Source organism: Cordyceps militaris (assembly GCF_000225605.1).
Source record: "Cordyceps militaris CM01 unplaced genomic scaffold CCM_S00002, whole genome shotgun sequence".
Classification (NCBI taxonomy): Eukaryota; Fungi; Ascomycota; class Sordariomycetes; order Hypocreales; family Cordycipitaceae; genus Cordyceps; species Cordyceps militaris.
In genome coordinates this window covers 270,228-297,461 of record NW_006271970.1, presented here as the reverse complement: position 1 = coordinate 297,461, position 27,234 = coordinate 270,228, and the positions used below count along the sequence as shown (strand labels likewise).

Genomic DNA, 27,234 nt, shown 5'->3' with positions numbered 1-27,234 from the left:
TCATTGGGCCCATTCGCGACAATTGAACCCATTTTTTTCCTTCTTTTTCTTAGTTAGTGGTTGTCACACTCGTTTTCCTTGGTCTGTACTCCGTATCCCGGTCGATAGGCTTACTTGGCTCCGCCTCCGCGCCCCATTCTGCCGTACTAACGCAGGAGGTAGCGGCAACAACAGCACTGTGCTTGCCTGTTACTGCTGCACGCACCTGCCCGCTCAGCGCTCACCTCACTGGTTGACGGCCACTGGCTTCACCCACTGTCCAAAAACGTCCCGTAACTCCCAAGCAACTCTACCTGCCTCTACCTCCAAGTTTTAGCTGTTGTTCGCTCTGTTAGCCCGCTACAGTCATCACCCGCTGCCCGCTACCATCCAGCCCACGCCAGCTCACGCCAGCCTACGCCAGCCCCAAAACCCGCCCAAACCCAAACCATCCTGCCCTCCCTGCTTCCTCCCCCCCCCGTCCTCCTTTCTCATCGCCTGCCCATCGCCACCCACCTGCCTTCTCCCTCCCTCATTCTCCTCAACCTCACTCTCACCACCCTCCTGCCCTGCATCTTCCTCCTAATAATTTATTCTTCTTCGCCTTCTTTTCTGTCGCCGGAAAATTTCAGTCGAGGCTTTCGTTAGCGCTCGATCTCCTCTTCATTTTCCTCGTCTTTATTTCCCTCCCCTCCCCTCTACTCACTGCCTCTGCTCCGTCGCGGCGTCCGCCAGCAGCCTCTCTCTCATCGTCTCTCCTTCTCGCCCAGTTTCTCTCTGACTCTATCCGTCCCAACGCCCACCTCGCAGGCAACTCCCACAAGAGCACCCACTGTTTGGCCTGTGCTTCAAAACACAGCCAAGGCGGAGTCACTCTCATTCAAGTGACCGCTAGCGTACGCCTCGACCTCTGTCCAATCCCCTTGCGTCTTCTCGTTACGTCAGCAACAGACACCACCGATCCACCCTTCTGTCTACTACGCCACACGCCACACGCCACACTCGACACGCACGCCATCTTCTCACCAACAACCCACGCCCTCGTTCAAAACGTATTGGTGGCCTTAGTCATCCACGGCTTTTTTTCGCGCGCATCCGTCCGCGATCCATCAACACCGACTTGCGACAAGAGCGGCGCGTTCCGTCTTCTTCGTCGCATTCGCCCACGACACGGCGCTTCCATGTTTCGTTTCTGGGGCTCGGATTCTAGGGGCTGTGAGCAGTCAATAGATACCTCACATGGTGAATACCGCCACTCCCATCAGCATCCGACGCCTTCCCCCACCACGGACTCCGACCCGTCCTCACCCACCACGCACCCTCTGAAAAGAAAGCTGCAGGGCCTTGACGACGCACAGTCGCTGTCGCTAGACTCTGCTGAACCTCACTCCAAGCGCCTCAGGCGCGCCGACGAAGACAGCATGCTCTACGCCCAGCAAGACCCTGTCGAATCCATGCGCGATGAGATCCGCCACCACTTCGGCCTCGAGATTCTTCTCAGGCACGACGAGCTACGCCTGGTCAACCAGGAGCTTGCCAAGTGCCAGATCGCCCTCGAGCAGCTGCGCCGCTGTCACTTGATACCCTACCCGGTCAACTGCCCTACTCCCGACCAAATGCTTCAAGTCACCAATGGCAAGGGACCTGCGCTCGCCAACCACCCTGCAGAACCTGCTCCCAAATGGGCGCCGCCATTTGGCGTCGTTGACGGTCCTTATGCTCGCCACTACGCCAAGTGGCTCATTCCTGACTCTTCTTTTGACGGGATGCAGCCGGAGTGGCAGTTTGCGCCCGAGTTTGCCGCCGCCCGCGCCTCCTTCGCCGAAGGACGCACTACCCGCAACAGCTTCACCGAGACCACCGTCGGCAAGGGTCGCCCCAACCGTGCCATGTCCGGCCAGCGCCTGCAGTCTCTTTCAAGCGGATACCCCCAGCCAAAGGACAAGGCCGGTCCTTGCATCCTGAAGCGCTCCGACGGACAAACTGTTAAGCTTGTCTGCCTAGATTGCAACCGCGAGAACTTTTCTAGTACACAAGGCTTCATCAACCACTGTCGCATAGCCCATAAACGTGACTTCAAGAGCCACGAAGAGGCTGCCGTCCAGAGTGGCCAGCCTATTGACGCCGCTCCGGAGCCACGCACCAGTAGCATCTCCACGCCTGTCGACGACAAGCCTGCCCCTGTTGCCTCTACCTCGGCCTTTGTGCACCCTTTTGCTGCCCATGACCTTACCGACCAGGAAGCTTACACGGCTCTGCGCAACAGAATCGCCGATGCTTTGAAGCTGCACCCTCAATCCAAGGCTACCGCTGGCCGTGTCGCTAAGCAGCAAAAGAAGAAGACAGACAAGTTCAAGGCTGCCGCTGACGTCCCGTACTTGTCCAAGTTTATGCGGGGCAAAAAGTTCAACGGCGACCTGTGTGACATTGTCACCGATGCCAAGACCAAGATCTCTCTGGACGAAGTTTCTGGCGATGAGTCTGACACTGACAGCTCGTTGCCTCGCCTCGGCGCTGACGCCTCTACTGTCCGCACGGCCGTTGTTATGCGCATGCCGGCGCACAGCTCTCCCAATCCCATGGCGAGACCGCCCAGCTCCAAGGGCCGTCCTGCTCACATGGATTTCGTGTCGCCGCCCCATTCGTCCTCGGCATCGCACGGCGGGCTGTCGGATGACGACATGCCCATGCGTGAAGACAACCTCAGCCCCAGCACCTTGGTGAGCAATAATGCGCCATCCCTGGTCAGCGATGATGGAGAGTATGACGACTCTGATGAGGGCTCGTCCGTCTCCGAGGGTAGCGACCACATGGAAGCTGGCTCTGTCTCTGATGTCGCTGAGATTGCCCTTGACGAGGAGCATGAGCCTCGTCCACTTCGGCGCGGCTCTGGCACCGTCCGACTGCGCAAAGACGACTCCAAGCACGTCACGTTTATGGGACCCGTGAAGCAAAACAAGACGCAGCAGCGAAAGTCTCGCCGTCTGTGAGCAATTGTGCTACCACCAAGACGTTACAGTCACCACTCTACCTTCTCAACACCCTGTTTTTACTACGATATTCGATTTTAGTCGCTTTTACACTACATTATTATTAAACCTGCGCACGACACGCAACGCTCAAAAACACATAGTTATGGGAACTGGACCATGGATTTTGGAGCGTGGATTCACTGGCGTTTATTTTGGCATTTTCGGAGAGGGATTGGCGCGTTTTGAGCTTTGTTTTTTGTTTTTTTCCATGTAGAAATTTCTGAGAGAATGGTCCCGTCTCACAACACACCGGGCATGCGGCGGACGCATGAGGTGCAAAATTGGTTGATTAGGTTGCCACGCGAGCCTGGGTACCAGGCGGGCAAGTGGAAGGCGTTGTATGATTTGCGTTGGCGTTGACAAGAATCCTCGCTGTATGATAGATAGCGATTGGATCGGCAATAAGAGCAGCACTTGTTGACAAATGTTTAATCGATTGATGTGACTGATTTAACATGCTGTGACGTGGAGGTGCCCGTCCGTGTATGCAAGGCGCCGGAGTCAACGACATGGCAACATGTCAACAACATGTAGTACATGTAGTACAGTACATGTAGTACAGCATGAAGCCACGATAGCAGAATCAGATTTCAGTAACACGTAGGAACTAATAGAAAGCACTAGTATTCAATGATTACATTCAAACAACTTAGGTTTCAGAATTATAGACATTAATAGGACGCTCACTCCTCCATGGATCGGCAGTATAAAGGTATCTCCAAAGCCAGCAGCACACAACCAGATTGAAGGCAAAGTATAAGAACTAATAAAAAAAAGAGCAGAGTACACAACCCCCCCAATCACAGCTCACCCACCCTCTCTTCAAAGCCAGGACAAAACACCAACGATGCCGGCGACAATGACGACGCTGGCGCCACCAGCCGCCCTGCCGACCACGCTGGCGGCCGACGAGCCGCTGGTGGGGGTGGCACTACCGGAGACGAAGCCGGCGGCGCTCGTAGGCGGCGCGCCGTCCAATTTGGTGGCGATGCTGGACGACGCGGTGGGAGCGGCGGTGGCGCGGGACGAGGCGGCCGTGGTGGTGACGTTGCGGCAGTAGGCGGTGACGTTGGCGACCGCGGACGGGCCGCGGGTGTCGTTGGGACAGTTGTTGTAGCAGCTGTTTTTGTGTGTTAGCTGCTGGGGGAGAGGTTAGGTTCGCTGGGGGGATGTTAGAAACGTACGTGGCGACGGCCTGGTAGGCGGCGCAGAGACAGTTGAAGTCGGTCTGGTCGCAGGCGGTGACCTAAGGGAGGCTGTTAGCGATGGAGGAGAGCGGGGGGATATATATATATATATATACCTTGTCGGTCTCGGTCTTGAGGCAGCGGGAGACGATGTACTCGGCCTCGCAGTTCATGTCCTGGGCCGTGACGCCGGCGGCGACGAGCAGCGTAAAGGCGGCGAGGAACTTCATGGTGATGCTGGTACGGGGTGTAAGTGGTTTTGGAGAAGGAGAGTGGTGTGGGATGTGAAAAGAAGTAACGAGCGTAATTGGAAACGAGCGTGTATGTGTGTGTGTAAGAGCGAGAGACGTAGAAGGTTGAAGAGGAAAGAAGAAAGTTGGCGCAAAAAGGAGGACGGTGAGACTATTAAAAGGGCTCAGAGGTTGGACAAGAGGCGTTGGGAATACGAACAGGTAACGTCCCTTTTTTTTTTCTCGTGGTACGGAGTACTAAGGAGTACAGGTCCGGGGGTGAAGAGAGACATTTCATTCAAATGGACCAGGTCGAGCCTCTTGCGCCTATCCAACCCCGTCTGGACTTTTTATTCTTTTCTTTTTCAACAAGCCAAAAGTTAGGGCTAGTGACTTGTTTTAAACGAGTTGGGAATAACGGATAGTATTTCTTTTGAAGTTTCTTATTTGGTTTGGGGAACGCGACGAGATGCAGCCGGGAGCAAAACGTGGCAAACTGCCCCTGTCTCGATGTTGGTTTTTTTTGGGGAGGGGGGCGAGGTTTTATTACTGATAGATACTAGGCGAAAAAGCACGCGCTGCGAAATGAATCAGTGATTTTACTGCATTAAGCAAGGGTAGGAAGGGGGATTGTACACAGGGCACTTGTCATTTACAACGGCGGGAAGATTGTTGATTTGCAGATGTGAGGTGGCGGTTCTTGCAATTGTGGGAATGCTGCGTTGATTTCAGAGCCTTGTGTAATTTATATAACCTCTTTTGCGAGGAATATCGCTGATTCGCCAATATCAAGTAGACATGTCAAGAGATATATAATCGTGGTGATTGGCAGGGGCTTGCATCGCGGCCGCTGCGAGATCCGCACATGGCTGGCTGACATGGGTTTTTTTTCTTTTTGCATTTAATTTATCCTCGCCTATTCATTCCAAGACTATGCGGAGAGGGGGGTCCTTGGGTGCCTTTCGGCGTGGGTTGTCGGTAGAAGTGGGTGAGTTTCTCATAGACTGGTGGTGACGGCAACAATGAGGAGGAAGCTCGTCTGTGGGCTCGTCACGGCTGCGTGCAGGTAGATGTTGATGGTGGCGTCTGTGGCTATCATCGCCTTTGATCCCTTTGGCAGTGAAGGGAAGCGTTCTTGTAGTTGCTAAGCGGACAGTTGGCACGCTGCATCTTTCAGGGGCACGTGGAAGCGAAATGAGATACTGCAAAGTGCCTGCAAGTACTGTCTATCAAGAACCACCGTGTGGCTACGGTTCACATACAACGCCGCATTGAGATTCAGTATTATTCACCAGCTAGCTGGCATTATATCGTGTACGGCAAGAACGACAGCATGCCGTCGCCTCCCCTCTCTCTCATCCCCATCATTTTTCCCTCTCTACCGTCCAGAAGTGCGAGAAACCGTTCAAAACGCCAGGCCCATCCGCATGCATCTTGTTTCCTCTCCTCTTCCTGCAATCCCAGCATCATCTGCTGCCAGGCTAAATGAGATGCTTGGAGCGAAAGTACGCACGCAGGTACAGAATCTGCCAGGCCCACAGCCCGATGAGCAGCCAGGTGGTGCCGACGCCGAACCACTTGACGCGCGTGTTGGTGCTCTCGTTCGTGTCGCGCAGCGTCTGCTCGCGCGCGCGCAGGTACTCCATCTCGCGCACAATCTCGCCCGTGAGCTCCTCGACGCGGCGCAGCTCCGCCTCGACGGGCTTGAGCTTCTCGTTGGCCTGCACGGCGGACCAGTCGCGCGCGTCGGCGCCGATTTCGACGTCGAGCTCAATGTCGCGAACCGAGGGGGTGGGACGCTGGGCTATTTTTTTTTAATCTTGTCGTTAGCTTCTTCTCCTTCTTCTTCCCTCGTTTGGGCACAACGTACAGCCGGAAAAGATATTCTCGTAGCAGACGTCAAACGAGGCGTCCGAGTGCGAGGTGAAGACGACGCGGTTCTCGCCGACAACATCCCGCGGACGACCGTACTCGTTGCCGAGCGAATCGCGAATCTAACAGCCCCCCCTCTTGATTAGCTTTTCTGATGCGATGCCAAGATCCAGAGACCCGGGTTTGCACCCACGTGAATGTTGACCACCATCCCGTCGCCCTTGAAGCCCCCCACGCTCGACTTGACGGCCACCATGGTGTCGCGGTTGACAAAGTTGCGGATGCAGCGCTCCTTGCGGTGGCTCTCGCCGCCCGTGTGCGCCGCCAGCTCGAACTTGAGGGCGCCGACGACGCCGACGAGCGCGAGCAGGCTGCAGAGCCACTGCAGCGGTCTGGAAGCGACGGCCATCTTTATTGTGTCAAAATCTCTTTCGTGTCTTTGATGACTCCAATTTGTGTAATCGTATATTGGATTGGCCCTGGCGATTGGGGTTCGTGGCAGGTCGTGTGGTTGATGGACAGGAAACTTGCAAGGTGTCGCGTTGGCCAAAATCCCGGCCCCTCCCCGGGAGCTTCTTCGCCTGTCAGGGGCTGCTCCCTGCCGCTGCTGCGCCAATCATGAGCTTGCGCTGCGGCTCTAGCGCGGGTACTTTCCTTTCGCCGGTGCTACCCACTGCAGAACAAGTACCGCTTCACGAATCACGTGTGGGGCGACGACTGGACAATTCGATCTTGGTCGCGCGACGAAAGCACAGCTTCAACTTGCAAACCCGCCATCGCAAAACCACCAAAGCACCGCCGCGATGCCGAAATGTGAGTATCCAATACCGCCCACAAACTCTCTATACTCTCGAGTCTCTTGCTAACGTGCTTTTCTAGTCTTTTGTCAGCCACCCCTCTCCCCTCCCCCCCCTTCTTGATTCAAAAACCCACCGACGATGCGACAATGCTAACCAAAGAGCTGCAAGAATAGGCGACTACTGCGATGTCTACCTGACGCACGACTCCATGAGCGTGCGCAAGGCGCACAACTCGGGGCGCAACCACCTGCGCAACGTCGTCGACTACTACCAACGTGTGTTCTTGTATTCCCAAAGGCTTCCCGCCGTTTACTGACTTTTGACATGAACAGAAATCGGCCACGAAAAGGCCCAGTCCGTCATTGACAGCATCACCTCGTCCTACGCCGCCGAAGGCCAGGCCCACGCCAACCCCATGCTCCCGCAGAACCAGCCCGGCGCGCACCACCACCAGCCCCCCGGCGGCGGCGGCGGCTTCCCCGGCCACCACCACCCGCCGCCCTTTCCCTTTCCCGGTGGTGCTCCAGGAGGTGCCAGCGGGGGCCCAATGCCGCCGTTTCCCGGCCTGCCCGGTGGTCTACCTGGCGGCTTCCCCGCCCATCTTCCTCGTACGTTTCCCTCCCAGAAAATCGCACTGTTATTGGGGGTCTTTTGACATTTGCTGACAACTTGGGCGATATAGCACCCCCTGGTGGTGGTCGAGGCGGTCCGATGCCGCCGTTTCCCCTCCCCAACGGCCTGCCCATGCCTCCGCCTGGCGGTCTGCCGTTCCCGCCGCCTGGTGGCCTACCGTTCCCGCCGCCGGGAGGGCTGCCGCCCAACTTTCAGTTCCCGCCGCCTGGGTTCCCGGGCGTGCCTCCTCCTGGCCAGGATCCTCGCCGGTAGAGCCGAGGCAACCTCAGGAACAACAAGGACGATGGACAAGGGGAATTGGAGAAAGGGACTTGGCCAAGAAGAGGCTACATGCCCATGTGAAAGGACTGGTGGCGTTTATGACATCACATGGCAAATATCTCGGCGTTTCGGTTTTGCATTCATGGCTTTCAACTTGAAGATGGCTATCAAAATAACAGCATGAGGTAGTATATATCAATTTAACAACAAAACTTTACTTTGACAAAAAATCGGATAATTCAATTGATTGCTTCACATCGAGGAGCCAGCCTTCATGTGTTTGAACAAGCCCGTCACACGCCGTCGCAGCGTATATACATCCTTCCCAGCCCCATATCAAAAAGCAAAAAAGCAAAAACAAAGGGACCATGTGCCCTGATTATACACCCATCACTTATACTCCCACGAGAAAGAAATCTGCCAACAATAACCCGTGCCAAGGTCCCACACCACACGCGCCGCTTTGGCAAAAGGGCGTACTTGTCCTCGTTTTTCCCCTCCCAAGCCATTCGCTCATATGAGCAAGAATCAAGCACTGAAAAAACAAACTGTCGCATCTGCTGCTGTGCGTCTTAATAGAGACGTCTTTTTTCTTTTGTTTCATTGTATCATATATATGTCGTAAGCCATCGTAAACTGGTATCGGTCTTCTGGTTGTGTCTTGTAGTCATGTCAAAATCTCATTGCGTCATAATGTGTGATGTGCGGTAATGTGTCATGATGTGTGGTCATGTGTGATAATGCGTAGTAAAGATGGTGCTTCTGGTATTGGTACGCAAAAATGCAAAATGCAAATAAAAGCCGACTTAAAAGTCAGACGGGTTCGCCTTAAAGGGCTCGCGATTGCCCAGGTGGTCGCTGCGTCGGACCGCCTCATCAACACCATCGCGGACGTTGGTGGGTGCGCTGATCATCTGGCGTAGCTCCTGCGTCCTCTTTTCGCGTCGCTTCTCCGTCAGCATGCGCGGGATATTGGGAATGTCTTCTAGCGTATCACTCAAAGAGAAGCGTCGACTGCGTCGACCGCTTGATCCAGTGTGTGACGTCTCTGCACGGCGGAGAGAGCCAGGGGGCCAAAACGATCGCGTCTGCTCCGTGCTGGTGGACAGGCGTGACGGCTTCGTCTGCCTGCTGAGGAGACGCGGTGACATGCGCATAGAGTCTAGGCTGGAGCGTCGCTGCATCACTCGTAGATTGCCACTAGGAGTCCGGCGAATAATTCGTCGTTCTGGCCAGCTTGTACCCTCCTCCGCCGGATACTGCCTGTCGTCGCGCGTTGGTAAAATTGCAAACGTCTTCTTCACGCGGGCGCTAAGGCTTCTCTTCGGCGGGCGAGGGCGATTGTCCACGAGTGGATAGCGATATACTGTATCGCGCTTGCTGTGATGGGGGCAGCTATCGCCATACTCACATTCGTCGTCGTCGTCGTCGTATTGTGGACGCCACAGGGGATGCAGCTTCTCTCGCTCCACCGGCTGTTCCTTCGCTTTCCTAGGTGCCAGCTCGCCATCTATGTCTGCTTCAAATACTGAACGAGACCTCGAGTCTAGCCCCAGCGACCGTGACAACGAAAAAGTTCGCTTTAGTTTACCAGGAGTTTTGGCCGAGGTTGGTGGGTAGTCGAGAGAATTCCGGCGACGGCGACTGAAAGCTCGCTGAAGAAGAGACTCGCGTCTTGGAGGGGTCGGATCAAAGATATTGCCCAATCGTTTGTCGCTTTCGTCGGCAGGTGTAGCTCCAGACGGCGTGGCAGGAATCAGGTTGAGCATAGGAAGGTGCGTAGGAGGCTCCGGGGGTGCTCGGGGGTTGCGCAGTGGAGAGTCGACGTCTTCGGTCTTGGACTGCTCGGGGGGTGTCACGGGCGGCTCGCCTTGGATGCCGGTGGTGGTAATCGTTGGGACGAGCTGAGGCAACGCCTCGCGTGCTGCATTGGAGGCATCTGAAGGTCGGGCAGAATGGTTCACCACAACGACGGATGAGTTCTGGTGCTGATACATGTGAACTGCGAGTGCTTCGGATAGTTCTGGCACGGTCCCAGTAGTAGCCACTGATGTGACCGAGAAGGGAGTATTCCGAGACGAATACTTCTTGGCACTCATCCCGTCCTCAGTAGGGTCAAGCAGTGGGCTGAGCGGGATATCACGACCAAGGTGAGCATCGGAAGGCCTTGCAGCAGAGAGAGGCGCGATGGCAGAGCCGAGGACTGGGAATGCCTCACCCATATGACGCTCTGGTTGAACTGCCTTGACTGATTTGATTGACTTAGCCTCGTCCTCCTTTCGTTGCAATGCGTTATGGGTTCGAATACTCTCAGCCGTCAAGGAGTTGGTGCGAGAAACGTTTCGGCTGGTAGGGGCGGAAAGCGATGAAGAACGAGGCGGGATGGCTGGAGCAAAATCCATGGTTCGTTCATCGCCGGGGGTTCTGCCAGCAATTCTGCCGCGGGAAAGAGATTCCGGTCGTGAAGTGTCGAGAGAACCCCTGGCCTGTTGGTGCGAGCCGACGCTGGTGGATCTCTTGGAGCGTCTACTAGAAGTTGACCGCAGAGAGGGTTCGCGGGATTTGCTGCGATTCGAGGAGCGTCTATCTGGGACGACAATGACTGGAATACTGCCGCTGCTTAGAATTTCGCGGCGTGCCCTGCTGTCGCCAATAGCGTGATTGGAAGTAACCTGCGTGTTGGGCGGCCGACTGCGATCGCGGGGTGCTGGACTCTCGTGGCGGTTGCGCTGCGGCTGGGGGAGCCGCCTGTGGCCATCAAAGCTGGCGCCTGACGACCGATCTGGGACAGGGAGAGGCTGGCGCAAAAGAGGCTGTTTCTTGACATGTCGGAGAGTACGTCTTCGCTGAGGCGGTTGAGCAGGGCCATTCATGACGAGGACTTCAACGACGGCAGACGAGCTGGATCGCGCAGAGGTAGCCGAAGATCTCCGAGCTTCGACACTGGCTGAGGTTTCGGAAATGGATCGCACAGAGGAGCTAACGGGCGAGGCCTCCATCACTGCATTGTCGCGAACGTGGGCATATCGTGCGGCGCGAGTGGCGGCTGTGGGAGTGACGACGTGATCCTCGAGTACTTCGTGGTTGGCGACAGGCGATGTTATAATGGGCGTCTTCGGAGTCGAGCGCTTTCGCTTACTGATGACTACATGTGGGCGACTGCCGTCCTGCTGGTGCTCGTGGCGGCGGTCGTTTGCCAGCTGCTGTGCAGAATCCCATTCGCCGTCAAACTTGCGAAATTCATTCATGGTACGCGGCGTGAGCTGTGGCGGGCTGATGGGTAGGCTCCCTGTGGCTCCAGCAGGGGGGCGGACCTGGACGGGTGCAGGCATCTCGCGAGTGGCCAAGATGGTAGTCTGGGAGGTTTGCGCCGAGGTGGAACGGGATCTCAGGGCAGCGCGAGCATGATCGTCCTCGGAGAATTGCTCTTCTCGGGCGGTGGTGAAGGAGTCGTTGCGAGAGTCGGTCGGGGTGGCGCCGGGGGGAGATTGATCGCAGCGCGGCGGGCGGACAGATTTCAGGGCAGTCTGAGGCTGTGGAGGTGTTACGTCAGGAGTCGGGGGGCTTCTTTGATCGGGTGGCGTGACGGGAGGTTTCCGCAGCGCAAGAGGCGGAGGAGGATAATGTCTGGCAGGTTGCGCGGCGGTCGGGCTGGGATCCAGAGTGGGGTGGCCACTGGGCGAGGCACGAGAGTGCGCGGGGGGTGTTGGTGGAGGGTCAGGACGGTCAGGACGGTCAGGACCAGCAGAGGACGACGAGGCGAAGCGGCGGGAGGCTGGCTTGAGGGTCTGGGTGGCGGCAGACGCGTAGGACTGAGTGGCGGAGGAGCTGAGTGCGGTCGAGGTATCAAGGACTAGACAATAGGCGTCGTGGGTGGCGCGGGGGGCAGTTGCGTCTGGGGCCAGGTCGATGTCATTTGGCGGTCGAGGCAACGTCTTGTGCTTTTTGAACTGTCTCGGCGAGGGGACCAAGGGGTCGGATAGGGCCCGATAGATGTGCTCTGTCGACGATCCCATAATGGTCGGCGACGGAGCGAGCGGCGCGGTCGCAAGCATACTCGGCATGAGCGGCGGTGGGAGCTTATGGGATCATGGGCACAGGCGAGACGGCAAGACGGCGAGACGACAAGAAATTTACTTGGGATAGAATTGGACGAGGGTAGCAGTGATGTCGGTGGCACACTCTTGGTAGCGCATGTAGCGAGGAGCAGATGGGTGGTGAGGCAGGTGTGGCTCGAGGCGTGAGGCGTGAGTTTGTTGCGAGAAGAAGGTGAAGAAGGAAAAGAAGCTGGTTGGTCAAGACAACCAAGACTGCGCCTCAGACATGAAGAGTAGGATGAGATTCGTGCGTCAACGGCGGAAGTGGTCGAGCCGGTCTGGCGGGTGAGACACGGACTGGAGGGGGGGGGGGGGAAGAGAGCGGTTGGCGTCGCGTAACCCTGGCAAGCGAAGAGGTACAAGTTGGCGTTTCGCAAAGGCGTGAATCGGGTACGAATTATAATTTAGAGGAAATAGCGGAGGGAGATGGATGTGCAGGTGCAACGGTGGGCGACAAGAGATTGCTGGGGAGGGTCTGTTTCGAAGGCGTTGGAGAATTTTGAATAATGGGAGAGGCGAGAAATGGCCAAGGGTGTGAAGCCGGTAAAGCGCAGGCTCACCAGTTTGGCCAGGTGCCCGGTTGGAGGGGGGGAACGGGTCGAGAGGGTTGAAAGGTGGTCAGTGGGTGGTGGACACTCGGACAGTGGGCTTGTCAGCGGGCTTGTACCTTGGAAACGGTCGTCGTTAGTGGACGGCAGCGGACGGCAGTGGACGGGACGCAAGGGAAGGCGCTAGAAGCCGCACTGAGCCGGGGCGCGCGCAAGGATGTGCCAGGGTTGGTTTAAAGTGCTGGCAGCTGGTGGTGGGGCCGTGCAAACGGGTTGCCAGGTGGCGGTACTTGTTGGAAAAAACTACAAGATGGGCTGGAGTGATGCGTAGAGAAAAAGGGATGAAAAAATATATACTGGTCCCATCCCTCTTTCTGATGGATAGCATCGTGGCAAATGTGTTGTCGAGGGGGCTGGGGCACCAGTCTAGTAATAATGCACCACATGTGGACGTGTGAACATGGTGAGGGAGAGAGAGAGAGGGGCAACCGCAAAGTGATCCGGCGCGCACAGGTAACACGATCGCGACCAGGTTCGGCAAGACGAGCGAAGCCTTGACGCGAAAAGAGATCAAGGAAGAAGAGGAAAAAGAAAGTCGGCCATTTTGAAGACGCACCCAGACGCGCGCAGCACGGGCGACCTGCGTCCGTCATCGGTGACTTTGTGAGGCAAGACGGGAGCGCTGCTGCCGGTGTCGCATCACTTGGACAAGCCAGAGCCAGAGCCAGAAGCGTACAAGATGCATTTACTGCATTTACTCGGCTGCACGTAGCCAATCCTGCGATTTTCCTCCTTTTTTTCCTTGCGAAAGAAGGCCAAGAGGCGACGGGTTGGCGTATCGCCTGTACAAAGTAGCAAGCAGGGTGACGAGGATTTGTTAACCCACCCATCTGCATGTCTGGGCTGGCTGCTTTCTCTCCAGTTTCACTTCGTCCCTTGCACAATTTTTTTTTTCCTTGACAGAACTTTTCTAGCCACCTTTTTTCCCCCCTCTTGCAGCAAGAAAAAAAGCAGAAGCGAATCACTCGTCTGCTGGTCAGCACCTTTTTGGGCGGCGCCAGAGCCCCTCTCTCGTGCATCCTGACCAGTGACGTGATGGACTAGCGAGGGCTTGCCTGTGCATAAAGTGTGGGTGGTGTGCTGTTCAAGAGCGGGGATTTTTATGAAGTATGCAAGCCCCAGGGACTTGCCCAAGAGAGAAGGAAGGCCGGGAAAAAAAAAAAAGATGAGGCGGGCGTGTGGTGGTGGTGGGAAAAAGAGAGGATCCGGGAACCACCCTTCTTATACCGTGTGGCTGGGAACATCCTTCTTCTTATAACCTCCCTGGCTATATTGTTTCGGACCTGACAGGTTAACATCCAGACGGGCCTCCGCTGGCTGGCCGCGGCTTCGTCCGTGGAACCAGCGACGGGTTCCGGGCCGTGCCCACGGCAAGACTGGGGTGGTGCTCTTTCGGCCGTTATCCGACCAATAGACGAACAGAGGAGTTCTGCTTCGTTGCGGGCGGTGTGATTTGGCTAATAATGTCTTCGTCGTGCGCAGTCATCACGCTGCAGTCGTTCGAAAGGGAAGAAATTATGAACAAGTATTACAATATAGAAGAAGCATGGATACCATGTCAACCTCCAATGCAGTAGATACGTCGTCAGAACATTAAACATGGCTTCTCTGGCCAGAGTCTAGAGCGCGCCAACACCCAGCCAATGGACGCGGGCTTGTTGGCTTGGAATATGAAAGTCAAAACGGCCGAGAACGACGAGTACATGCTTCTCCCAACATTATACATGACACATGATTTTACCTCCAGAGTACGAATTACCTTGGCGCTCATCAACTTTACTGATTATTACCAGCAAAAGTACATATGCCGCGCCCTTGTCGCCAGCCAGCCACCACACCACCCATCTGACCATGCGGCCTTGCTGCAACCATCCTGCACCATCCTGCCCAAGGTGAGGAGGAAAATGAGGATGCTCGAAAAGAGAGCGACGACACACAGCCTCTTACAATGTCTCTTCTTTTCTATGCGCCCGCCCTGGCGAGAGTCGCACGCCAGCGCTTGTGCGCAGCTCCGGTCTCGCAAGGGTGTAACGTCGCAGAGACCTGTTGTCACAGAAGAAGAAGGAAGGTAAGACAGACAAGAAGAACCTGGTTTGCGGCCAAGAATCTGCCAGAGAGAAATTGGCCACGAATCAATGCGCATGTAATTTTTGCACTGCTGCTACGTCATCCATATTCATACCATGCATAACATCAAAGTCAAAGAAACAGATACAGAAACACTGTTTCTTCCTTATAGTCGTCGTTTATGCGAGACACGCGGGCGGCCGAGATCATCTCCCCCATCGACCCCGCGGCGCGATACGAGGGGCAGCCAGGCAGCCGACCCCTCCGTCTCACTGCACCTGCTTTATTGACATGGCGGGCGCATTGCAGATTTGACTGATAATAGTAGGGAGAGGACTATTGAGGCCTTGTGGAAGGGGTACCACCCGCAGCCACGCCCATGTGGTCTGGTGCGCCACGTGAAGGGCCTTTGTCGGGACACGTCTTGTACTTGGTCGTAATGCGCGCAGTCGGGAGGCTGACTTGGTAGTTAGTTTCTTCCTGCAGGATACGGACAGAGGTATCGGGCAGAGAGTGTAAGAATAGTCGTTGTCAGCTAACAGCCTCAACGACATCAGGCTTGCGGCTGGGCAGTGCAAAAGGAGCAGGCTGCACTCGGTATGAAATGAGGCTGGTGAACTTCGTACGAATTTTCCGCTGCAGCCGGATCCTGTTATGACAGCCTAGTCGACGTAAAAAGGGAAACTCGAATGCCGGTGTATTTTGGGGGCCTCGATTTCCAAAGCCAAAGGGTATAATTGTACGGATACGGGGATGTTTATGCAAAACGTGTTCAGGATTGCTCGACTTGGGACGCATCACTGCTGACGCGAGGTGAGGATCCGTCGTCCGTTCTTTTTATTCGTTATGACGAGGTCCCCAGCCACTGCGATGCGCCCGCCCTCCCCGGGGTTTTCGCTGGTCTCATCTTGATGAGTATGTAATTCGTAGTTTGTAGTTACATACTCGTAGCTCTCGGCTCTATCACGGCAGATCCCAAAACGACGGGCTGTGATGTCAGTCAGGGTCCAATCCTGCCCCTCTCTCCCCAACCAAGGAGAAGACGTTGTCATGTTGTTTTCTTCTTTCGCCACTGCACCTCTTGTACTAATCTCGCCGAGCTATTTATTTTTGGTATTTTTCGAGGCACTTATTTCCCAGCGAAATAAACAGGCAGCCAGACAACAGAGGATTGCCGGGTGATTGGTCCTTGTGCTCTGAAACACAAAAATAGCAGATGCCTATTCGGGACCTGCGCGTGCTCATCACGGCTGTGTTTGGTGGAACGGGGGGAAGATCCTGGATGAGATGAAGAGAGCCAATTCAGAGTTGGCTTTTGTGCTGTTTGCTTTGCCGTGCACAGGTGACGGTAAAAGCGGAAAAAAAACAAATAAAACAAAAGCACCAGCCGTTTGGTCCGGGTGTCGTCTTTGTTCTTCTGATGGGCAAGGGGAGCCCGGGTTGTCCGACGCTGGCCACGAGATTGCCAGCGACAAACACGAGGAAACACGTTGCCGGGCCCGTGGTGATGGGCAAGAGGTCGCACATTGGCAGCTTGGAGATGGCGGGAGCCCTGGTTTGGTGCGAGTTCGCATATACCACATAGGTAGCTAGTTAGCCCAACTGACTACCTTCACCCGCCCTAGGAAGAAGCAAAGATGGGGTGGTTTAGGTGGTCGGGCCCAAGTCCCGGTGGCAACAAGTAAGGAAGAAGTGACGTTGCAAAATGATTTTTATACCAAGTCATTTTTAGTGCCAATATACCGGCTTTGTAGGTGTAAGAATAGCAACAAAAAACAAAACCGAAGGCTCGGCCGCCCCACAGCGAATCCCACGACAGATTCACCCACCACCAGCTCACGAGAGAGATGGTCACACTGCAACTGCAACCTCGTAAAACAACAAGGCGCCGGCCGATTCTGATTTTCCCATTTCCCAGCATGACTTCTTGGCTATTTTCAGACGGGGGCCCGACGGCAGGGCCTGTGTCACCCTGGGCCCGTCGTTCACCATATATCTACCATTAGGTAGTAGTGTCTGACAAACGGGCCTTGTACCAGGCGACCATAAATACATGCGCAGTCTCCCTTCTCGCCGTTTGCTTCTTGGAAACCTCTCTTCTTCCCATCCGCTGATCTCCGTCTCTTCGTCTTCTTTTTGCTTTTTCATCAAAACCGGTTGACTTTTCAACTACGCCGCTCGCTTTCCAACAACTGTCCCCTCGTTTAAACGCACCGCTGCACCACATCACCAAAAGCCCCAACATCTCTTTGCCTTGCCTTGTTTCTCGTTTGACAAACCAACTCGACCAACATGAAGACGGCTGCCGCAGCTATCCTCCTCGCCGCCGCGACCCTCGTCGTCGCCGAGCCGCAGCACGCCCTGCCCCCCGGCTCCAAGATCAACTGCGCCAAGGCCAACGCCAGCTACTGCATGGGCAGCGACATCATCGTCCGCTGCGGGCCCGACGCCCTCGGCGAGCCGGCCCGCTGCTCGCCGGGCTACCCGCCGGCCGACGACGGCTTCCACTGCTGGGAGAGCTCCGAGAATGCCGGCGACGCTGTCTGCCGGAAGGTTGTAAGTTTGTTTTCTTGTTTTCTTCTCTCTGTCCGCATCTTTAGCTCTGTGCCTGTGTGCGACACCGGGAGGCACAGTAACACATTTGTACTAACATGGCAACCTGCAGAGCACCTCCGTAAGTGCCACCTCCATCGCCACGACCAGCACCTCGGCTTCGACCAGCTCGCCTGGTACTTTCTCCAACGGGTATCCCATCCCCCCGAGCTCTTCTGCCACCTCCTCCGTCACCCCCCCGAGCTCTTCTGCCGCCTCCTCCGTCAGCACCTCCACCTCCATCGCCACGACCAGCACCTCGGCTTCGACCAGCGCGCCTGGTATTACTTCCTCCAACGGGTATCCCGCCCCCCCGAGCTCTTCTGTCACCTCCTCCGTCAGCACCTCCACCACCGTGGCCACCACCCGCACGCCTCCTCCGTACGGCACCGGCAACTTGACCACGTCCATCCCGACCACGACCAAGCCGAGCACCGGCAGCAGCACCACTACCTTGACGAGCACCACCGGCCCCAAGCCCCCCAAGCCCACCGCCACGCCTCCCATCTCCAACAATGCCGTGCCCAGCAACGCCGTGAGCGGCCTCCTTGCTCTGGGTCTGGCTGTCGCTGCTCTCTTTTAAGCGCTGCGCCCGGTCACGATTCCTACCAGACGACCAAGACAAGAATGATTTTGTTTGATTTGTGGACATGATTCACTGCGTATAATTTATCTTGTACAAAGGCGATGAATATCATGTACTTGCTTTGCTATTTAGGACCCCCGCAATCATGTAAATAGGTTGACGGCCTGATGTCAATACGCTCACGAGATAATAATATACTTGCGCGACTTTTTACACAGAATTACAGAATTGGTTTAAATGTATTTCAACTCACCGTAATCATCAGCAACTGTGGCCCGACTGCGGTCTCCGGTGGTCTCCGGTGGTCGACCTCAAAACAAAACGACACAAGACCGCACAGTCAATGTGTGCGAGACGACGCATATTCATATCCCCCTTCCCTCCCGACCAGCCCCATCGTCTATGCGCGGCGATCCCCCCTTTTTGCCCCGGGCTACGATGCCGTCATCCTCCGAACCAAGGTTGGCACTTTGACAGGCCCAGCTGAGCCCGTTTCTTGCATTAAACGCACAACAGTGCCTTTGACCAAAAAAGTTCACAAAGTCAAACCTTGTCAAGCGAGAGCGGGAAATAGTTCCCAACATTCCCACGGGCCCCCTTGTTGGCGGTGCCAGGGGAAACGCGTCAGCCTCGCACGGCCCTGGTGTCTTTGGCCTCCGGCCGCTGCACCTGGATATCATGTGTCGGATGCGGCTGAGGCGCTGCCGCCCGACACTGCCGGATTTAAAAAAAGCGACGCTGGGGAATAAAATGTCTTGCCTATTTTCGCACCCGAGCGACTCGATAGTAGAGGCTTGTTGAGATGCAAGATCTGGCCGCGCGGTCTGTTGTAGTTGATGTCGGCCGCCGTCTGGCCAAGGTTGTCGATTTGTGTTTCGAAACAGGTCAACTCCTTCCCATGCCCACAAACACCGCATGAAGAAACAAAGTACACATGCAAAACAAATGCCCAGCCTGCTTCCCAAACAACCTCACGCCAGACACACACACCTTGACCCAGCGCCGAGGTGTGGGGGGCAAGTTTGAGGCTCCCGGGCCCCCGAGCGTCCGTTCGCGCACGCAGGAACCAAACAAAAGCACTGAAAGAAAAACCCGGTTGTCCCCGCCCTGGCGGTCCTTGGAACGCCTTCAGCTAAAAAAAACCGTTCGGTTACGAACGCGGGGCGGGGTGGTGGAGTTGGTCGACATCTTGCTCTTGCTTCAGGTGAGATTTGGCCGCTTCGGCAAGGTTTTTTTTCTTTCAGCCAAGGGCGGCTATGGTGAGAGATGCGACGACGTCAGGGGTGGCGATCTGCATCAAGTTGGGACGTGCGCTTAAGATATAATAAGAGACACATGTGCGATGCAGCTCTGCATGTGTATATTTTAGTTCTATCCCTAGTTTTTCGTCATCAAACCACTTACACTACACCACTTACACACACCACAACCAACCATGAAGTTCCATACCGCTCTCCTCCTCGCCGCCGCCGCCGTCACCGCGCGCGCCTCCGCCGTCGACGCCTCCGACTTTGCCGACCTCGACAGCTTCCTGGCCAACGTGCCGACGGCGGCCGTGCTCGCCGCGCAGTCCGCGCTCGCCGCCGGCGTCCAGCCGACCACCACTGCCGCGACGCCCGCCGAGTCCTCCGCGGCCGCGGCCCTCGCCTCCGCCGACGACGGACTCCCCTCCGAGGCCGAGATTGACGTGCTCATCGCCAGCGCCGCCGCCCAGTTCGGCTCCGTCGGCGACCTGACGGCCCGCAGCGAGCCCCAGCCGCGAACCGTCGATGCTGCCGCCGCCGCCGCCGCCACCCTCGCGCTCCAGGGCCTCGTGCAGGCTGCCGCCGCCGCCAACGCCGCCGTCGCCGCTGCGGCTACCGGAAACCTGACGGCGATTGCGGCCCCGACCGCGAGCCCGACCGGTAGCGTCGTCGCGGGTAACGGCTCCGCCGCCGCGGGCAACGAGGTTTGGACCGCCGCCGCTGCGCGCGAGGCGCTCAGCGGTCTGGCTGTGGCCGGTGTGGTCGCTGCTTACTTTTTGTAAGCGGTCAGAGGCTTCTGTTTTTTTTTTTCGCATAATAGAAATGGGGAGGAAAAAAAGGCTTTCCAGAGTGAATACACCCGGATAATATGGTATTGATGTATTAGATAGATGGTCAACAAAACCAATGGATTCAACACCTGCAGAGTGTAAGACAGACGCCCGCTAAAAACAATAAAATGTGTGATGCCTGCCGTTAGAGCTGGTACTTCCACTTTGCCGAGTTCATGACCCATAGCTGGGGCGCCTCGCCCTCGCCGTCGTACACGTAGCTCTTATACAAGGCATATCGAAACAGGGCCTGCCGCAGCCTGTAGTGGTCAATATCTGGCCGTCGCAGCCGCTGCAGCATCGCGGCGACTCCGCCCTCGTCCTCCTCGAGCGGCATCTCCATCTCGCTCTCGTCCGAGCCGCTCTCGTCCGACGCGTCCAGCAGCAGCAGCGGGGGGGCGCCACCGAGCGCGGCGCACACGGCGCGCAAGAAGCTCCGGGGCAGCGGCAAGCCTTCGGGCACGCTGCAGTTGGGCGACCAGAGGGCGCGGGGCCGGCGCGGGAGGTCGTGCAGCGTGTGCCGGAGCGCGGCCTGCGCGGCGTCCGGGTCGTCGAGGAAGGCGCGGAGCCGGGCAAAGGTGGACCGGGCGAGCACGGCGTTGAACGGCCGCGAGGTGAGGCGCGCCGACGCGCGGGAGGCCGGGGGCAGGTAGCTGAGGATCTCGGAAAAGAGCTCGACGGGGAGCGTGTCCATGGTGGTTTGTGACGGTCCGGAGGTCAATGTAGAGTGGGTGTGTGCGGGTGGGAAGCGGGCATGTTGGAGAGAGAGAGAGAGAGAAGCGGGCATGTTGGGGAGAGAGAAAGAGAGAGAGAGAGAGAGGCTTGTGTCGGAAATGTCACGAGACTGGCAGAGCCTGACGCCTCCTGTGACGCCTTCTCGTCAAACAAAACCCTCCGTCAGCGCAATGGGAGCCCGTCCGGGTTCTCAGCCTCGAACGGCGGCCCAAAAGGGTAACTAAACTCCTTGACGGCTTAGCGTGCTCCGGCGACTTGTGGGCCTCGCCCGATGCCGGATCATCAGCCCTATTCCAACTCAGCCACTATGAACTGAACGCTTCATTTCTTTGGAATGTATCTAACTAGGAGTTTTGTTCAGAAAACGACAAAGGTGCTTAGTGGTATTATGTCATTGACAAGTCCAAATTATAACCACGCAACTTCCAAAACATCACCGTAGCTCTATGTTAAGGAACAGCGGCTAGTCTAAAGAAGGTAAAGGGAGAGATAGTAAGGATATCATAATAGACTAGTAGTTAACTCCTAATAATAACTTTATTAATTACTAAAGAAGGAAAGTCCTCCTCTAGTAGCTCCTTACTATGCTATTACTCTTTTATAGCTACTTATTTATATGTGACTATTTATAGGTCGTGACACTCTGCGTGCCCTTGGCCATTCCATCATCGTCGACAGAGGCCCGGAAGATAAGACGTCTTATGATGAAGCCATACGCCTCCGTTTAAAATGTCACTCAGGCCCTCACAGAATAGTTGTGCAGCCCGATCAGCCGTCATACCGTCTAGATCGACCTCAACCTTGCGCTCCCCACTCTCATCCGTCACCCAGATGGAACCATCACGGAACCAAAACGTCAGATGCTGCTTGAAGCTTTTTAGAAGTAGATTTCTGAGGAACGCCTTCCATGTCTTGACAACCAAAGCGCTATCAGAACGGGACCGAAAAACGAGGGCTTGTATAGCCGCCTCTGGCAATGCTGGAAGCGAGCTCGCGTCTGGCAGACTGTGAAGGGGTATTCTGAAAAACGATTCAACGACAGCGACGAGAACGGCAGGAGGAAAATCTTCCGGACAGGATAAATAACCAGTACAACATTCACGACCGCATAAATAATGCAGGGCGCCCTTTTGTACATCAACAGGCTGTGAATCTCGTAGAAGCTTTCCGACAGCATCGACAACGCTTTCAGGACATTTCATATAGAACTTGGTTTCCGAGATTTCGAAACATGCCCTTTTCAGGTCAAGCATCGAGTTTGTGAGTTTTTGAGAGACCGCTTCAAGGTTCTGCAATGTTCGCTGTTTCAGGCAATCAGGAGCAGCCAGCCGTAACATATGGTCTCGGTCTCCTAAACATGGCTGAGCTTGTCCTTCCTGCTCGAGGGTCCTCAGAGTAAGTTCCCGAACGCCTGGCTCTTTCTCCGCAAGCCTCTGGGAGATGATATCGGTCAAAACTGGAGCGAGCTTTGATCCATTGAACAACGTTTTTTTAATGGCCATTTCTAGGTTTCCTGCTCCATCTTCTAGCTCTCGTGCGACGGCGCGGAAAAAAACATTCGGCATTTCTTCAATGTGGAGGACTTGTGAAGCCTGAGACTGGAGCCATTTATCAAGACTTGTGTTCAGTACCCGAAATTTCGTCGATGTTAAAGGAGTCACTGAGAGCTGCTTTTTCAAAGCCCACAGTGCTTCAGGTCGAATGTCTCTCTGCGAGTTTCTGAGCTGTCTAGCCACATTTGCAACGATTGAGCTTGGTAACTTCAGGTGATCTCTCAGCGCCGCCAAGGTGCAACACCGTCTGAGCAGATCGTCATGAGAAAAAGTCGACTCTCGTTCCGAATGCGAACCCTCAATCCAGCCACAGAGGCCTTGAACAATGTCGTCAGACAATATGCGCCCAGACTCTGCCCATTTCTGGGTTAATAAAGCGAGAATTCTGTCCCGCATATGCACGTCGGAATTTTTCAGCTGCTCGACCATCTCTTCCAAAGTTTTTGCAGTTAAATGATGCTGGTGTCGCAAGACGCCTATAGCCCAGCATTGCTCAGAGCTCGTAAGGAGCCCAACAATCGCCCTGTGAGTTTCATCTGGTAGACTCCTTTGACGGCCTACCACTCCAAAGGCAGTCTCTTGTACTTTTTGCATAGAGTCTGTGAGGAGCCCAAACATCGCCCTAAGAACTTCATCTGGTAGTATATTTTGTGTTCTTAGCGCTTCGAGGGCAGCCACTCGTACTTCGGGCTTTGGGTCTGTAAGGAGCCTAACAATCGCCCTAAGAGCTTCATCTGGTAGTACATTTTGCGAGGTTACCGCTGCGAGGGCAGCCATTCGTACTTCAGGCTTTGGGTATAACAGGTACTTATCAATCCCCTGTATGGTACCCTTTTTCAAGGACCATGCGGCGGATTCCCGTATATCTTCCGATGAATGTGCAAGTAGCTCCATCATAACCCCGCAAAGTGTTTCTGGCACTTGACCTAGCTGTCCAATGAATATAAGAGAAGCCTTTACTACCTCAGGCTTAAAGTCTTTTAGTTGCTCATTCAGAGCTTGGATCATGCTTTCGCATGGTTCGAATTTATGCAAGTTAGGCATAGACTCTGCTCGGTCGTGTGGCCCAACATCGGGAAGCCGCCTGATAATAGCCAAGCAAACGTGTTTTGGCAGTATTTCTTGAGCATCCAAGACATTGAAAGCAGCCTTTCTTACTCTCGGCGCTGAACTCTCCAAGCGCTGAGTGGCGGCCCTAATAATTTCTTCAGGGAGATCGCTTAGCCGAGAAAGGACTCTCAAAGCGTGTGCCTGAGTGGCGGTTGAGCCATCCAGCCGTTTGACAACAGCTTTCAAACTCGCTGCTGGTACTTCTAGTGCACTTGAGAAGCACCACAAAATATCGTCGGGCATATCGATACCGAGGTATTCAAGACACCCAAGAAGCTCGTTAGCGATTTTGCGACACCGTTCCTTGCCGAGCGACGAGTTTCTGGCTACATTCCGGAAGGCCCAGAAACCAGCCCCTCGAATTTTGGGAACGTTTGTGGACTTGAGTCGCGCGAAGGCGGCCTCCTGGATCACTTCTGGCCAGTAAAATATATCGTTCCATTCGCCCTCCTCCCGGGTTGAATTCAGGACAAGGTCCAGAAGCGCTTCGATAAATGCCTGAGGAAATTCGGACTGGTGGTGAGCAGTTTTTTGGAAGATGTCTCGCTCTTCTTTCCGAAAGTGTCCTTGTAATCTCGCTAAGAGATGGGTGTAAAACGCTTGAGACAGCGTCGTCTCATTCGTCTCCTTTAGTAAGATGCCCCATACTGTTGACTTTCTCTCCAATTCTAGATAACGCTCTGCAAGGTAATAAGCAAACCGCTCCGGCAACGCAGTGCGGCTGAATAGAGCCTTTAAGACGCAAATAATGTCATCCGGGCGATCGGGGTGGGCGAATTTGAGAACAAAGTCTGGCGGTACTTGTGTACCTATCAAGCTAGCCATAATATCACACTTGCAACTTTCGTTCGCCTCTCGAAACGCCATTTCAAGAACGGTTTGGGGGAATTCAGCCTCCCATGAAAGATTCATTCTGCCAGAGACTTGAATCTCAAGCAAAAGCAAGTTTGACAAATCACGTTCAAGACTGGCACGCTTTGCGTCAATCTTTATCCTGGACGGCGATATTTCGCTCAGGAGCTGCATGATAATCCGTTGGTGAGAAGGCCCCAGTAAGTCGAGCTGTTGTTCGACCACTCCAAGAAATTTGAGTACCTCATATTCTGTATTCAGGAGACCAGCCACAAAACGCCACATGATGTTATAGCGTGGATTATATCTATGCTGCTGCAGAAACTCAACAGGATGAATATCTTCATCGCGTTCTTTGCTGAAGGAAGGGCACTTCATTCTTTTCTCTTCGACCCAGTGTCTCGTAAAAAAACGTGCAGCATAGTACTCTTGGTAGGTCAGGTGAATGAAATGATAGCTGACGTAATTGTCATTGGCGTTGGGGTCTGAAGTGCGGAGAAATGAGAGTGCTGGCAGTACTTTAGCCAGTGGAAGTCTGAAGGACTTGTTGATTGTATTTCGATGTGGCAGCTCGAACTCAACCAAGTCTTCAAGTAGCCCCCAAAAAGCTAGGGATTCGAGAAAATGCAGCTCCTTCTCAACAAGCTTTTCAATGAAATATTGATCCTCTAGTACCAAATCCGACAATTGGACCTTGTTCCCGTCAATCCTCTTGTCAAGACGAGCAATGTCTTTTTTCCACAAGCTCGTTTGCATGTTTTGGTAGAGGATAGTCATTGTTTCCGGTGTATTATCGTAAGCAATGGGACTGTCGTCCCAGCAAAAGCAAAGAGCGTCCAATTGAACAGGGATGCGAACGAGGCTCTCGACAAGTTCATACTGTTCCAGGAACCGAAAGATGTCGCCTGCACATTTTTCACTTGCCATGTTGACGTATGACTGTATCTGAGTGTCATCAAATCCAATTGTTTCCAGCTCCAAATGGAATGGCTTGTGGACAGGAAGACTGGCGGATGGACGGGTTGTGATGATAACATTAGCTTCCTCGTAAAGCTCTTTCACCAGAAAGCGTTGCATATCCGACTCGCTGTTCGCGAGCTGATCCACTTCGTCCCATCCGTCAAGGAGAAATAGTGTCCGATTGTCTTTCTTCGCCTGCAAGATCTTCTTGGCAAACGCTTTGGAGCCCTGATTGTTGCTGTAATCATTGCGGTAAAAGAATTCGTCTAGAAGGAGCCTCTCCATGTTATACCCAGCAAGGCTTGTCCGTTCTGAACGTTTGAGGTGTCTCAAAGGTATCCAGAGTATGCGGTCAAATATGTCACACCACATCTGCTTTGTGACAAATTCATGCACAATCTTTTTGCACAAGGTTGTCTTCCCTACTCCAGCACGCCCTCGAATCAAGACCCTTTGAGGACGTGTGGGGGTTTTATCTGTCCCGTTGCGCGCTTTGAAAACATCTTTCAAACGTACCACCAATCTTTGATCGACTGTCTCGACTCCTTCTCGAGCGAGACGTGAGACGGGCGAAGACCCAAAGTCAGTCTGCATGACTGTACTGCTCTGCTTTTCCGCAATGGTGAGGTTGATGTAGCAATGCTCCAACTTTAGTTGAGCACCCGAAAGGCGCGTGATTGTGAGTCTGTCCTTGTCACAATATTCTTTGACAATCATATTGTCTGCTTGTTGGAGAGGCGTGTTCTCACGTATAGATCCGAGTATGTTTTTGATCTGCCCGACAACCCTTTCATATTGACCACAGTCAGGCCCTTCGAATTTGTTCATGAGCACATGTGTTCGCTCAAGCGGCAAACTTTGGGCTACATCTAGTTTCGCCGAGGAGCTACTAACCAACTATAATAAGGTTAGCAAGAAAATGAAGGTCAATTTTCGGTGAGCTTACCAGCTCGCCGCGGAGAAAGCAGGCTGGGAGCACTTTTCTCAACAATTTTGTTCGCCTACGTTCGTAGAAACAACACAGGCGAGAAGAATCACGTTCCTCCATCCATAGTTGGGAAAAATTCCGCACGAGTTTCTCAAGAAATTCAGTTGACCCTCCCAGCTCTTTTATGAACTGAGTGAGTTCGCGACCTTGAATGTGGGCCGAAGCTGCAAGGCTCGGCTGCGCCCAGTACGATATGTTCTTGAACGAAGTTCCTCGGAATGGGGTCGCCAGGAAAATGATGCCCTGCGTCGCCTTCTCGATGCGTTTACAAGGCTTGCCCATATCATTGGCATTGACAAGAGCATTGATGAGAGCGATGCCCCCGAAGCACGACGCGATGAAGAAGAGTGGGCGGTCTTCACTCGTCGAGTCGGATGGTTGCATCAGCTGGCCTTGGATGCCGTGTAGTAGAACTTCAGAATACTTGTCCAGACCTTGTGACACCAAGTCTGACGGCTGGTATAGATCAGCGGGCCAGTCGCAGGTAAAAATCCTAGCATTTCCCACTTGAGCTGGGAGCATGCGCTCATCCTGCAACCAATTGACGCCGGGCTCTTCTGGGTGCGATGCCCATATTCTTGCCCAGAATCGTGTCGGACGCCGCCACGTCCACGTCCCTGGCGATCTTGTGTTCAGGCCGTGGATGGCGATTATATCGATGTCTGTATTGTACTCGGTCTTGTCGGGGTTGACTTGATGGAGACGGATGGCGCCATCGGCGCGTGGAATCTCTTCAGATGGTGATCTGTCAGGAGGCCTCATCGAACACCCGAGGCAAGCGGCAGCGGATCTAGCCACCCGGGAAAGGACAGACGGCGACTCTTCAATGCGAGTGTACCTGGCGGCGTTCATGATGAAATGATAGAAAATGGTGCTGATACCCTCACAGGTTTTCTCTTGGTGAATTGTTATGCTCGGCGAGTGTCAAAGTAGAGACGAGATAGTTAGTCTGAAGCTTCAACAGCGACAGCTGCTCTGTCCGGAGCGGGGTAATGTGATGAGTCGCAGCTTCCTGCAT

General features: G+C 54.7%; 11 protein-coding genes across 11 annotated transcripts; 5 read left to right on the top strand and 6 right to left on the bottom strand.

Annotated features, from left to right (window-relative positions):
• Window positions 1–1,160: 1,160 nt before the first annotated feature.
• CCM_02031 (uncharacterized protein) lies at window positions 1,161–2,969 on the top strand (the record flags this gene model as incomplete). Its single annotated transcript, XM_006667185.1, has 1 exon — window positions 1,161–2,969. One exon carries the CDS (start codon window positions 1,161–1,163, stop codon window positions 2,967–2,969), a length of 1,809 nt encoding a protein of 602 aa, XP_006667248.1.
• Window positions 2,970–3,833: 864 nt separating this feature from the next.
• CCM_02030 (uncharacterized protein) lies at window positions 3,834–4,428 on the bottom strand (the record flags this gene model as incomplete). The annotated part of the gene is made up of 3 exons (XM_006667184.1): window positions 3,834–4,131; window positions 4,196–4,257; window positions 4,315–4,428. 3 exons carry the CDS (start codon window positions 4,426–4,428, stop codon window positions 3,834–3,836), a joined length of 474 nt encoding a protein of 157 aa, XP_006667247.1.
• A 1,481-nt stretch (window positions 4,429–5,909) lies between these two features.
• Window positions 5,910–6,709, bottom strand: CCM_02029 (ERV25 protein; the record flags this gene model as incomplete). Its single annotated transcript, XM_006667183.1, has 3 exons — window positions 5,910–6,232; window positions 6,299–6,422; window positions 6,494–6,709. The coding sequence occupies 3 exons, from the start codon at window positions 6,707–6,709 to the stop codon at window positions 5,910–5,912; spliced, it is 663 nt and encodes a 220-aa protein (XP_006667246.1).
• A 599-nt stretch (window positions 6,710–7,308) lies between these two features.
• Window positions 7,309–7,985, top strand: CCM_02028 (U1 small nuclear ribonucleoprotein C, putative; the record flags this gene model as incomplete). The annotated part of the gene is made up of 3 exons (XM_006667182.1): window positions 7,309–7,375; window positions 7,433–7,708; window positions 7,783–7,985. 3 exons carry the CDS (start codon window positions 7,309–7,311, stop codon window positions 7,983–7,985), a joined length of 546 nt encoding a protein of 181 aa, XP_006667245.1.
• An 815-nt stretch (window positions 7,986–8,800) lies between these two features.
• On the bottom strand, window positions 8,801–13,292 carry CCM_02027 (uncharacterized protein; the record flags this gene model as incomplete). Its single annotated transcript, XM_006667181.1, has 5 exons — window positions 8,801–9,522; window positions 9,586–12,073; window positions 12,452–12,555; window positions 13,151–13,192; window positions 13,256–13,292. 5 exons carry the CDS (start codon window positions 13,290–13,292, stop codon window positions 8,801–8,803), a joined length of 3,393 nt encoding a protein of 1,130 aa, XP_006667244.1.
• Window positions 13,293–15,102: 1,810 nt separating this feature from the next.
• CCM_02026 (uncharacterized protein) lies at window positions 15,103–15,818 on the bottom strand (the record flags this gene model as incomplete). The annotated part of the gene is made up of 3 exons (XM_006667180.1): window positions 15,103–15,246; window positions 15,307–15,376; window positions 15,712–15,818. 3 exons carry the CDS (start codon window positions 15,816–15,818, stop codon window positions 15,103–15,105), a joined length of 321 nt encoding a protein of 106 aa, XP_006667243.1.
• A 1,240-nt stretch (window positions 15,819–17,058) lies between these two features.
• CCM_02025 (uncharacterized protein) lies at window positions 17,059–17,941 on the top strand (the record flags this gene model as incomplete). Its single annotated transcript, XM_006667179.1, has 2 exons — window positions 17,059–17,322; window positions 17,432–17,941. 2 exons carry the CDS (start codon window positions 17,059–17,061, stop codon window positions 17,939–17,941), a joined length of 774 nt encoding a protein of 257 aa, XP_006667242.1.
• Window positions 17,942–18,878: 937 nt separating this feature from the next.
• Window positions 18,879–19,262, top strand: CCM_02024 (uncharacterized protein; the record flags this gene model as incomplete). Its single annotated transcript, XM_006667178.1, has 1 exon — window positions 18,879–19,262. The coding sequence occupies one exon, from the start codon at window positions 18,879–18,881 to the stop codon at window positions 19,260–19,262; it is 384 nt and encodes a 127-aa protein (XP_006667241.1).
• A 117-nt stretch (window positions 19,263–19,379) lies between these two features.
• Window positions 19,380–19,970, top strand: CCM_02023 (uncharacterized protein; the record flags this gene model as incomplete). The annotated part of the gene is made up of 1 exon (XM_006667177.1): window positions 19,380–19,970. One exon carries the CDS (start codon window positions 19,380–19,382, stop codon window positions 19,968–19,970), a length of 591 nt encoding a protein of 196 aa, XP_006667240.1.
• Window positions 19,971–20,163: 193 nt separating this feature from the next.
• Window positions 20,164–20,805, bottom strand: CCM_02022 (Cyclin-like F-box; the record flags this gene model as incomplete). Its single annotated transcript, XM_006667176.1, has 1 exon — window positions 20,164–20,805. The coding sequence occupies one exon, from the start codon at window positions 20,803–20,805 to the stop codon at window positions 20,164–20,166; it is 642 nt and encodes a 213-aa protein (XP_006667239.1).
• A 613-nt stretch (window positions 20,806–21,418) lies between these two features.
• Window positions 21,419–27,068, bottom strand: CCM_02021 (Armadillo-type fold domain containing protein; the record flags this gene model as incomplete). Its single annotated transcript, XM_006667175.1, has 2 exons — window positions 21,419–26,125; window positions 26,175–27,068. The coding sequence occupies 2 exons, from the start codon at window positions 27,066–27,068 to the stop codon at window positions 21,419–21,421; spliced, it is 5,601 nt and encodes a 1,866-aa protein (XP_006667238.1).
• Between the last annotated feature and the right edge of the window lie 166 nt (window positions 27,069–27,234).